This window comes from Sinocyclocheilus anshuiensis, unplaced genomic scaffold, assembly GCF_001515605.1.
Source record: "Sinocyclocheilus anshuiensis isolate Anshui unplaced genomic scaffold, SAMN03320099.WGS_v1.1 scaffold425, whole genome shotgun sequence".
In the NCBI taxonomy this organism is placed as follows: domain Eukaryota; kingdom Metazoa; phylum Chordata; class Actinopteri; order Cypriniformes; family Cyprinidae; genus Sinocyclocheilus; species Sinocyclocheilus anshuiensis.
The window spans coordinates 877,956-890,289 of NW_015537947.1; the positions used below are offsets into that span (position 1 = coordinate 877,956).

The 12,334-nt window shown below is 36.2% G+C and overlaps 1 protein-coding gene across 2 annotated transcripts in view; it reads left to right on the forward strand.

Annotated features, from left to right (window-relative positions):
- Positions 1 to 12,334, forward strand: part of LOC107664217 (FERM domain-containing protein 6-like) — a 31,801-nt gene that overhangs the window by 7,518 nt on the left and 11,949 nt on the right. Inside the window, exons 2-6 of one of the 2 annotated variants that reach the window (XM_016454730.1) lie at positions 6,369 to 6,550; positions 6,811 to 6,901; positions 9,460 to 9,539; positions 9,880 to 9,959; positions 11,948 to 12,143. In XM_016454730.1, the coding sequence (XP_016310216.1) occupies positions 6,473 to 6,550; positions 6,811 to 6,901; positions 9,460 to 9,539; positions 9,880 to 9,959; positions 11,948 to 12,143 (525 nt within the window). In that variant the 5' untranslated portion in view covers positions 6,369 to 6,472. The remainder of the gene's footprint in view (positions 1 to 6,368; positions 6,551 to 6,810; positions 6,902 to 9,459; positions 9,540 to 9,879; positions 9,960 to 11,947; positions 12,144 to 12,334) is intronic. The other variant, XM_016454738.1, reaches the window with a different exon arrangement.

The following is a 12,334-nucleotide window of genomic DNA, read 5'->3' on the forward strand; positions in this document are numbered from 1 at the left end:
CACCCACAATCCCTGCCGGTACAAGACTCGAACCCGTAACCTTTGGGTTATACATCGTGATGTAGATATGTGGGGGCGTGTTAGAACGAGCCGTTTTAGGTAGGCGTGGTTGACTCTTAACTTTTATAAAGAATATCTCTTTGGATTTGAGACTTTAGTCTTTGCAACTTTACAGATCTTCTTTATGCACCAAGAGCTTGTAACACTCCAAAGAGAAAGGAAAAATTGAAATTGCATCATATGACCCCTTTAATATTCTGTATCTTACACACAATCGATACTTTAGTTGATATGATGCTTCTGTATTCTTTTATGAAGACTGAAATTGAAGCTTGTAATTGAATTGAAGATGTGGTTGCTGGCAAACCCTCTCTCTGACCTCCTGGGACTGTTTGTGGAGGTGTTCAGGTCTCATTCACTTTCAGGTTGAACAAACAGGACTGTGGGTTTTGAGTTGGTTTTTGGTTGGAAGTGTTAAACCGCCATTGAATTTATTTCTCTTCTTGTTGTTTGAGTTTCTTGACATCTCTGTAAATAAATTATGAGCAGTTTGACAATGTCTGGTGTCTACTGCTGATATGTACATGATATTGGCAAATAGGGGTGTGCGATATTGACAAAAAATAATATCTCGATATTTTCTGGGATTTTATCGATAACGATAATTAGACGTTATTTTGCGGAGTGTGTTATTGGGCTGATATCTTAAGGACTGCCATAGCGGACTCCTAAAGTTTTTGATATTCTTCATAATCTGTGTGGTGGTCAGTTCACAGTGATAGAAATTAATCTTTTCCAATAAGTTTAAACTGATTTTTACATTTTATGGGTATTTTTACCTTCTTGTTTAGCACATTTCACATTTGTAATCATTCATTAAAAAAAAAACGTCACTCTTTGTTTGATATTGATTAACTATATGAAATGGTATAAATATATACATTTTCTGCCATCATGTCATGAATTTGTGATCATTCTAAATGTATTGTAGACTGAATCATGCAGTGAAAGAACGCATTCTAAATGCGCACGCGCACTAGTTTAAACTTCACGTAATGTATGCGTGCACTCTGTAGGGGTGTTTTGAAAGGTTTTTGCAAAATACTCGATAACGTCAAATCACACATCGTTAAAACAACGATTAAGATATTATCGCAGACGATATATATCGCACACCCCTATTGGCAAATACAGCTGGGATGTAAATATATCAGGGCTCATAAATAAAATGCCCAGATGATCTGGGCAAAAACATGTAAGTTTTAAGGCCGGTGTGGTTTTCTTACAACTGTTGATCATGTCCTTGGGTTTTATGGCATTCAGACATATACAACTGGTTTTGTTTGAAGTACTAGGCATTGATCTGCGGTTTCTGATTTTAAAATGGTACCATGGTTAACTAGCTGTTTGTTCAAAAATCTGAGAAGAGTTGTGATAGTCTTGGAAGCATCAAACAAATAAGTAATGTTTTGCACAGAATGCCATCCAACAAAAGCATGTATGAAGGGAGAGATGATGCTTATCTTAATTGAACAAAATAATTTCAAAATGCTGAATTATTGGCCTGCATGATGTATTAGTCTATATATACAGTTCTTGCATGTTGTATTTTACTTCATTACACCTTTGAAATTACATCATTAGAGGTGTGTAGTTCACTCAGTGTTTGTTTCTGGTGTTGTTCCCAGTAAGTCAAAAGCGATGATGACTGTCATTCTTTTGTGAAACTCAAAAGGCAGAACGACAACTTTAGTCAACCTTCATTGTCATTGTATGGAAAAAATATGCAATAAAAAGAAATGTGACTGTCATTAACTTTCTGCCTAACATCTCCTGTAGTGTTCCATAGAAGTCAAACAGGTTTAGAACAACATGAGTAAGTTACGACAGAATCTTCGTTTTTGGGTGAACTATTCCTTTAACATCATATCTCAGTCTTTAACTGTACTTCCATTATCTTTTACTGTCAGGGAGACTAAAATGTGTTTATTGTTTCTGTATACCTTGTATAAAATGAGACAAAATCCATGGATCAAAATAAAGAAATCAGGACAAGCAGCTGGATTCCCCTGAGGCTGTAGCGGTTAAGAGTAGCCTAATGTCTTGATTCACAGGTGTGGACTGACATTACTGTGGCTCTGAATCACCCGAAGTTAAACACTCCCCTGTAAACACAGTGTGAGAGAGAAACAGCATTAATACAACCAATAGCTAATGAATCTAGAAAGAGTTTATTTCTTCATCTGAACAGATCTCAAGAAATTTAGCAATTCATCACTTACTCACCAATGGATCCTCTACAGCAGTGGTCACCAACCTTTTTAGGCCCAAGATCCCTGACCTCGGCCTTTATGAAAGACAAGATCTACCTATTGAAGAATTGATAGAAAAAGACATCCCAGATTGTACTTCAAATTTGAGGCTTTTTACTTAGTATTTTAATTAGTGATGCGCCGATCATAGCTGATTCAGAATTCAGATTTTCTTTCCTTTTTTTTTTTAACTAACAAATTGGATTCTGATACTGATTTTTAAGCAAATTTATTTATTGGCTATTTGCTTTATAACAAACAAACTGTCTAGCAAAAATATCTAGCCATTTGAAATTAGAGGCAACCACTGCATTTTAATCATGATCTGCACGGGCAGTTGTTTTTGATTTGATTTAGATTAATGTCAGGATTTAAAACAAAAACAGAATGGTCTGACTTTAGGTATTATTTATTTATTTGCTACATAAAACAAATGCACGAAACAAAAACAGCAGGTCTGAATGAGACACACTCTCTGACAGCAGGTGGCGCCTATGAACAGGGTTGCCAGGTTTTCGCAATAAAACTAGTCCAATCGCGTTTCGAGTCGGGTTCGCCTGTAAAAATTGCATTCCGGGGGTAAAATACACGTTTTTCGGCAGGGATCTTCAAGTAAAATTCACATTCCAGGGACTAAATATCACGTTATTGGGGTCGCTTCAACCCGCGGACATGAACAACAACCCGCGGCAACAGTGTTAAGTAGCACAATTCCGCGGGAAAACCGCGGACTTGGCAACATTGCTTATGACCCGACCGCACTATAGCGTTTCCTTGGTTACCTCTGTAAACAAAGCAGAGTTGCGCTTTATACGGAGACGAAAATGCCATTGCCATCGAAACTTTTCTGAAGACAGTACCCTTCAGTGATACATTAATATAACCCCATAAATGTAATGCATTTTTGTACTTATTTTACTGTTTTTTTCGGGATCTACTAGGACAGTGATAAAGATCTACCAGTCGATCGCGATCGACGGGTTGGCGACCACTGCCCTATAGTGAATGAGTGCCATCTGAATGTGTTTTCAAAGAGCTGATAAAAAACATCACAATCATCCAAGTAATCCACACGACTCCAGCCCATCAATTAACATCTTGAAAGCTGAAAAGCTGCATGTTTGTAAGAAAAAAAAAAACGTTGACTCTGACCAAAATACTGTCCATATACTGTCCATAATCCATAATAATGCTTCCTCCAGTGAAAAAATCCATTCCCTGTAGTCCTCTCACATCAAAATCCACAAACATATTTGTTAAGAACTATTTTGCACTAAAAACACTTGTGTGATCTGTGCATATTTATCCTCTGATTCAGACAAGACCACTTTTTCACTGGAGAAAGCAATATTATGGATAGAGGACTGGTAGTTTAACCTGGAGCCTTGGTTTAAACTTAACTTCTTAATTATGGATTTTTTTTTTTTTTACAAACATGAAGCTTTTGACTTCACAAGATGCTAATTAATGGACTGAAGTCGTGTGGATTACTGTGATGTTTTTAAGGCATCCATTCACTGCAAAAGATCCATTGTTGAGAAAGTGATGTAATGCTACATTTTTCCAAATCTGTTCCCATAAAAAAACTAATTCATCTATAGCCTTGATAGCTTGAGGGTGAGGGCACTTTGCTAGAACACCTGTGTAAAAATCATTTTTGTTTAAAAGTAATGACAAAGATTGCAATTACATTCATACATTTTAAGTGTCCAAATACATTTTTGTGGTCACTGTACAGCATTATAGAAGAATGGGTGTGAATCTCACACTCATCCAGGCCACACAGAAAAAAAAAGGGGTCAAAATTGTACCTTTTGGGGTACAACAGCTTGTCACTGGTGCAGTACTCTTAAAAGGATATCTTTGTACCTTTTTTACCTTTTCGTACCCTTAAGGTACTAATTTGTAGGCCTACCTATTAGGGGTAAAAAAGTAACAAATATGTCCTTTTAAGGGTTCTGTTCCAGTGACAAGCTGTTGTACCCCAAAAGGTGCAATTTTGGCCCCTTATTTCCTGTATATAGCCTATACATCCACAACAATTTCTGAAACCAGACAACCCTATTATTTGTATGGCATCACATAAAAAAGGTCTAAATCCTTAGTCTGGGGCCGTGGAAAACAATTAAAGTTTCTCTCTTGCACTGCACCTTTCCCTTTCCCTTTTCTTCAATTTCCCCAATATCTCTGCCCCCCCCCCTTATGTGTCACTTTTTCTTACGTGTCACTTCTTCACCAGCAGGTCTAATGTGAGCAGAACTGTGTCCACCTTGTTGAAAACAACCACCTGATTTCAATTTGTTAGCACAGAATGTTATTTATCTTAAAATGACTTAAATACCCTAGATTTAACAAACCTATATACCTAAATATTATAGAAATTATTACTTTTATTTAGCAAGGATGCTTTAAATTGATCAAAAGTGATAATAAAGACATTTATAATGTTACAAAAGACTTCTATTTCAGATAAATGCTGTTCTTCTGAACCTTCTATTCATCAAAGAAACCTGGAAAAATATCTAATCTGTTTTCAACATAATAATAATAATAATAAAAATAATAAATGTTTTTTGAGCAGCAAATCAGAATATTATAATGATTTCTGAAGGATCATGTGACACTGAAGACTGGAGTAATGATGCTAAAAATTCAGCTTTGAAATCACAGGAATAAATTACATTGTACAATATATTCAAATAGAAATCAGTTATTTTAAATAATACAAATATTTAGCAATATTACTGTTTTTGCTGTATTTTGGATCAAATAAATGAAGGCTTGGTGAGCAGAAGAGACTTCTTTAAAAAACATTAAAAATCTTACTGATCAAAACCTTTTGACTAGTGTATTAAAACACAATTTCTAAAGTGCCTAAATGTCAAAATTAGTACAATATATTTGTTGAAATAGTCTAATACACTATTGAATTATTAGGCTTTGAGCCTGTTACTCATATTATTTTTGTGTTGCTGTCTGCTCTAGCTCCTTCCCTCCCTGTACAATAAAGCCATGTGAATATCTGTCTCTGCTAAATTTTTTTATGTAACTTTACAATTGATATTGATGTCCTTTAGCACAGCATTCTTCTGAATGATGATAATAATGGGGTGCTACAGATACTAGCAGTTTAATACTCAACTAGGTTAATAAAGACAAAACTATCTAGCGTATTTAAAGATGAAACTGACCTGCACTCGAAGCCCTGAACAGGTCAGTGATGTTGCTACATTTCACTGCTTCTTCTGTCCGCTTTCTCTCTTCAATCGAGTCCCGTGCATCGGTTCTGTTCGGAACTGTTTGACAGAAGCGCGGAACACACGTGAGCTGATTCGTATTGCGCAGCGCTGACAGTCAAGACTAACCAATTTATGATTTATTAGGCCTATCGATTTATTATCGAATTAAAAAAATCGGAAATGATCACTTTGGTACATTGAGAAGGCATAAATATCAAATATTAATAATAATAATAACAAAAAAAATAATCAAATCAAATTAAAGCCAAATCAGCCGCCAGGCCACCAGGAATTCTCCCGGTGCTCCCAGTGGCCAGTCCGGGCGTGAACAGGACAATGTTGAAGTTTTGGGTTCACTAAAAAATTAGAGCAGGTGGAAATTGAAGGTCCACAAACATGATAACATCACCCAATAATATTCACCACAGGATCTGCGAGACTCACTGCAAGTTTAGCATTAATTTAATTATTACATAATTGTGTTTATATAATCAACTCAACTGGGCTCAGCTGGGCAGATTGTGCAATGTAATGAGCTTTTATTGCATGATTGAACTGGGGGACAAGTTTGTATGAAATATGAGAGCAGGATAAAACCTCATATTCCACCACAGACCTCATCAACATTTCTGGACAGTCTAGACATTTTAATTACCCCAGTGTTTCTTTTTTGCCTTATTTTGTGTCTTGAAATATGAGAAATATGAGTGGTATTACTTTCAAACATATGATCTCCACCTGTCAGATGATAAGATGGGCATAAAATCCTATACACTTACATTGAAGGAGAGTCTGGTTTGTTTGTGTTCTTTTGCAGATAATCAAAATGAAGGAGCCAATACCTGTGAGCAAAGCATATTGAAGAGAAAGAGGCTAGTGTGAGTGTGTGACTGTATGTATGTGGATGAGCTTTCATAGGCCATGTCTGTCCCCACCAAACAAGAGAGGACAGTATGTGTCCTCCTTCCCACAAAGGAGACATTAGACATCACAGTGGGGGTAAATATTCAGCTCTTGTGATTTTTCATATTTTGATTTGCAGCATGTCTTCCTATTGTTTCCACGTGAATCTGTCAATGACAAATGACAAAAAAGCAATAACCTACTTATGGCTTTACTGTATATTGTAATATACAGTATATAAAATGTGCATATTTGTGTTTATTGCATTGAATGCATGCATTTAGAATCAGAATGCATTTCAAAATAATGTTTTTATACCTCATTCATTGTTAAATCTGTTTTTCTTTTCCTCCAAGTTGAAAGCAACGGGTCAAGATGTATTTCATCGTGTCTGCGAGCTTCTCGGGGTTAAAGAGCTGCACTACTTTGGATTGACTTTAGTCAAAAGTAAGGATTGATTCTTCCCAATTACATTGTACGCATTTAAAGGTTCCAGAAGTGGGGTTTTGCAGTGATGTCATAGCAGAACCGTTTTTGGTTCACCAAAGAATGTTTCAGTGAACAGTTCTTAAAAGAACCAATGTTTTCTTATTGTAAAGAACATTTGAATAATCTATAGAACCTTTTCCACTGTAAAAACCTTTTGTGCAATAGAAAGGTTCCATGGATGTTGAAGGTTCTTTATGGAACCATAGATGCGAAAGAACCTTTATTTTTGAGAGTGTATGTGGATCTCAAAGGAAGTGTGTATTTTGTGTGTACTGTAAATGGAAATTGTAACCACATTTGAGTTGGTTTATTTGTCTTTCACTGAAGACTTTCAAATGCAAATGCTTACAGCTCAAGGCCTTCTGGTCTTTTGCCAATTCAAGCAATTTATGAACTGCACCTGAATGACATAATCTGCAGAGGGGGGTTAAAGACACAAACTTGCTTTTATTCCCAGGGAAATATGAATTAAATCCATTTAAAACTAATGTAGCATCTGATATTTGTCTTTTGCAATTCCGATCAGGTTCTTTCTATTAAGATGAGTTTGTTCACTCAGTCTCTTTTTTCTCTCCTGTTCAACCTCTCATTGAAAAAGCCTAATTCCAGCTTCTTCCTCCCTTGAATACCTTATGATTATGTGTCACTCTCCTCTTGGACAAGAGCGTCTTTGTTTTTGTTTATTTGAGGGCTGGTGACCCCTGAGGCTTGGAATCAAGCTATATTAACTTTGTTAAGCCTGGAATTCACCATGATTCACCACTTCAGTGCAGAAATGGCAGCGGGAGAGAGCAATTTATACTGGCTGAGCGTTTAGCAGGGTCACACAACCTTCTTGTCATGAACCTCGGATAAAGAGACAGTGAGTCAGAAAGAGTTTGAGTCATTTAGTGAGGGAGTTAGTGATGCAAAGTTAGCAGTGATAAAGGATGGATAAACAGAACGGAACGTGAACTTGCGCTTGTAAAAACACAACATAACATAACATAACATAACAACATAACATAACATAACAACATAACTAATATAACATAACATAACATATAACATAACAAAACAAAGTGTTAACATAACATAACTAACATAACATAACATATAACAACATAAACATAAAGTGTTAACATAACAAAGTGTTCACATACATTTTTGTGTGTTTGTGTAGATACTGAATCATACAATATCAGAATTTTGACAGCATCTAAAACTTAATATGAATTACTCTGAATTGTCATAATCACTCATAATTTATTATATATAATACAGTTGAAAAAAACTTTTGCTGCTTAATATTTTTGTGTAAACTGTGATACCCTACCATTCTGTAGTTTGTAATTTATGAAGATTTAAAAATCTTTATTCAGCAAGGATGCATTAAATTGATCAAAAGTAATCAAAATAATGTTACAGGATTTCTATTTCAAATAAATGCTGTTCGTTTGAACTTTCTATTCATCAAAGAATCCTGAAAAAATGTATCATGGTTTCCACAAAAATATTAAGTAGCACAACTGTTTTCACATTGATAATAATAAGAAATGTTTCCTGAGCAGCAAGTCAGCATTTTAGAATGATTTCTGAAGGATCATGTGACACTGAAGACTGGCGTAATGATGCTGAAAATTCAGCTTTGCCATTACAGGAATAAATTACATTATAAAATAATATATTCAAGTAGCATACATTTATTTCGAACTGCAATAATATTTCACATTATTATGGTTTTACTATATTTTTAATCAAATAAATGCAGCCTTTGTGAGACTTCTTTTAAAAATCGTAATCATTCCAACCTTTTGACCAGAAGTGTATATATAATGGACTATATTATGAATATAATAGAGTATAAATATATGTGTATGATACCTTACATATACAGTGGGTACGGAAAGTATTCAGACCCCCTTAAATTTTTCACTCTTTGTTATATTGCAGCCATTTGCTAAAATAAAATGATTTGCATTTTAGATGCTGTCAGTGCATTGATATTGTACATTATAGTGTCTATCCAAATGTAAGATAATGGATGTGTGCTATCTATACTTTACATACAAATACTAAAGAGGTCACATTGACAAATCAAATAAATCACATGGACCAGTTGGATTAAAAGGATGTGCTAACATTCTGGGAAATAAAATCCATTTCTTGGTTTTAGCTAAATCTTCTTTAATTTTTCTATTGTGACATTTATTTAAACCATCTTAATTCCATTCTTGCACAAGCTCCCTTTTAGAAGTGTTTCCATGATTTACTCAAAGTGCTAGAATTCTTTTGCAATCGCAGATCGCTCTGGCATGAGACTGCTAGTTTTTACTGGGGTAAGTTTTGTCTGCGGTTGGGGCTGTTGCATACCGGGGCCTGCGTTCACCAATGGCTCAACGGGTCTTTTCATTCCAGCCGTCTCCCTAATTGAGGTCATTGTTGGGCAGATTTCATGCATGAATTCACGATGCCATTGTTTGCACGCCGAGAGCATTTACACTTGTTTCCTGTGTGTCCTTTCTGGGCTGTTTTAGACAATGAGCACATCTTTCTGGACTTGGAAGAGAAACTTGCCAAGTACTTCCCTAAGGAATGGAAACAGGACTCAGGGAAGGTGAGCATAACAGGGTCCTCCATCATTAACACTATAAAAAAGTACCAAAAAGTATAAACAACTATGGCATTATCATCATGGTAGTACCATGGTGTTCTTTTACATAGCTGTAAATACCATGGTTCATCAATGTGATAATCATATAAATATAAATAGCGTTGTGATTCTACTCATTCCATCACAGTATCACTGTACCATGTCCTCCATGTTCCCTGTGGTAATCAGGGCGGTTACAGTATGATAGTAAAGATAAATACTAGTAGGCCGGTCGGGATGTGGGAGTGACTTCATAATGAGGGGGTTGCCACAGTAACCTAGTCAAGCCTGTTCTTTCTCTCAGCAGGGGTCACAGAGGAGGTCAATCCCTCCGCTGCTCTGTCTGAAGGTCCAGTACTATGTGGAGAACGGCAGACTCATCTGGTAAGAAACAGGCCAGAGATTCCCGAATGTTTGAAGGGAGGAACCCTCTCATTGGCCTCTTTCCTTCATTAGTTTTAATCCTCCGGGGGGTGAGGCCAGTTTGAGTGGGCTTGTGGTCTTGGTTTTTATGTGGTCTATCTTGAAAGCTGTTTTTATTAGGAAGAATTTTCCTCCCTCATCTGGGTGTGGTGTCACTGAAAACTGCTCATAATGAAACTCAGCCTAACTTTAGATTTTATTAAATGAGTGGAGGATTTTGAAGATAGACTGAAGATAGTCTTTCACTAAATTCCTTTTTAAATTAATTCTTATGTGTCATATTTAGTTTTGCGTGATTAATATAGTTCACATAAAATTAGAAAATTATGGTAGAATTTACTTTATTTTATTCTATTTTTAAATCTTAAATTAGGCTTGATGTGAATTCTTAGAAACATTTAATTAAAAAAAAAAAAAAAAAATCTGTTTGATATACAATACCTTTTAAAAATTTAGGGGCCGTTTTAATGCTTTTGTAAGAAGTCTCATGCTCACCAAGGCTGTTAAAGGGTCATGAAACCCCAGACTACTTTTTCTGAGATTTTAGCAGAGGTGTTTGTGTTGCACATCATAGAAGACAATATTAGCATCCGATAATTTTAACTGTTGGAGAAAACTGGTTAATGATTTCAATTTTTAATTTCTCTTTGGAGTGTTACAAGCTCTTGGTGCATAAAGTCTCAAATCCAAAGAGATATCCTTTATAAAAGTTAAGACTTCTCCAGCCCTCCTAAAATGCCTCGTTTAAACACGTCCCCACACGTCTACATCACTGTGTGGGAAGATTTGCATAATGCCGCCCAAATGTTCATGCTAAGAAAGAAGGCGTAACTTTTATTCTCGCTGTAGTATTATTGCCGCCGCCATGTTGTGGAGATGCTGTGTGTTTCATTGTGAAAGCGAAACTACTTTGTTTGGCCTTCCAAAAGAGGACGATATCCGCTTCGTCATGCCTAGAGCTGATCCGTTCTGGTCGCTGAGGACGCTCCTAGTTCTAACATTGTCAGCTTGGCATTGAAAATGGTCAACATGTGAACGAAACGTTTGCCTTGTTTCATTCAGTAAATTGCTTATATTGTTTTCATCTCGCTTGTGACTCTTTGACGTTTGAGTGTGCAGACTTTTTTCAAGCTCTTCACCTTTGGGAAACTTTTTTTTGGTCTACGCACCTCAGTTGGATTATTTTGAAGGCGCGGTGAGTCTCTGGCTGCTTCTCGGTCGCTGAGGAAATACATCAACTTTGCGCTGTCAATCGCCGGATCGGCTTTCACCGTGGACGAAGCGGAGTCCAGCACGGGGTCGTCACATGAGAGGTGCAACAGCGCGTTTATATAAATGTTTTCGATGCAGAGTGCAAATGGCTGTGCATTTATTTGTGTTTTTAACTCGAGGGGAGCGAAATTAAACTGTCTGAACGCGAAGCTGTGTGTTGTCTGTCTCCCCTCTTCCCCCTCCTCCGCTCCGCTGCGCGCTACGCCCACATTTTTAGCATTTTTTAAAACTGTGGTGAGAACGAACAAGTGCTTTAACTGTTAAAGTTATTACTTTAACAGTTAAAGTAATAACTGTTATTACTTTAACAGTAATAATGTGAAATATTACAATAAAAAAACACTTTCTATTTTAATATATTTTTAAATGTAATTTATTTCTGTGATGGTAAAGCTGAATTTTCAGCATCATTACTCCAGTCTTCAGTGTCACATGATCCTTCAGAAATCAAATATGCTGATTTGCTGCTCAAGAAACATTTCTTATTATTATCAATGTTGAAAACAGTTGTGCTGCTTAATATTTTTGTGGAAACGGTGATACATTTTTTAAGGATTCTTTAATGAATAGAAAGTTCAAAAGAACAGGATTTATTTGGAATAGAGTTATAAATAGAAAATAATTCTTACCAAAAATTGATATTCATATTTTTCTCATACACTTTTTTATGTTCTCAGTGAGCGTAAAGCAAGAAAACTGTACTACTATGATCTGCGGGAACGTGTCCTGCGCTCAGAATGCCGACAGCAGGAGGAAGTGTATTTCCAGCTGGCAGGATACGCCCTACAGGCCGATCACTCCGACCACCCCTCAGACGGCCACAGTCAGGGACACGTTGCGTATTTCCAACCCAAAGAATACTTTCCACCCTGGGTAAATCTTCATTAGAGTGTATAAAATACAATCACATACAGTTGCATCCAACCAGGCAGTACTTACTTACTCATAGTAAGATTTGTTTTAAGTTGAAAAGTCCAGAATTTGTTGTATTTTGGATGCTTGTATGCTGGTATCCTCACCAGGGTTTTTAAATAACAAGACTTTCTTTGACAACCAGCTTCACC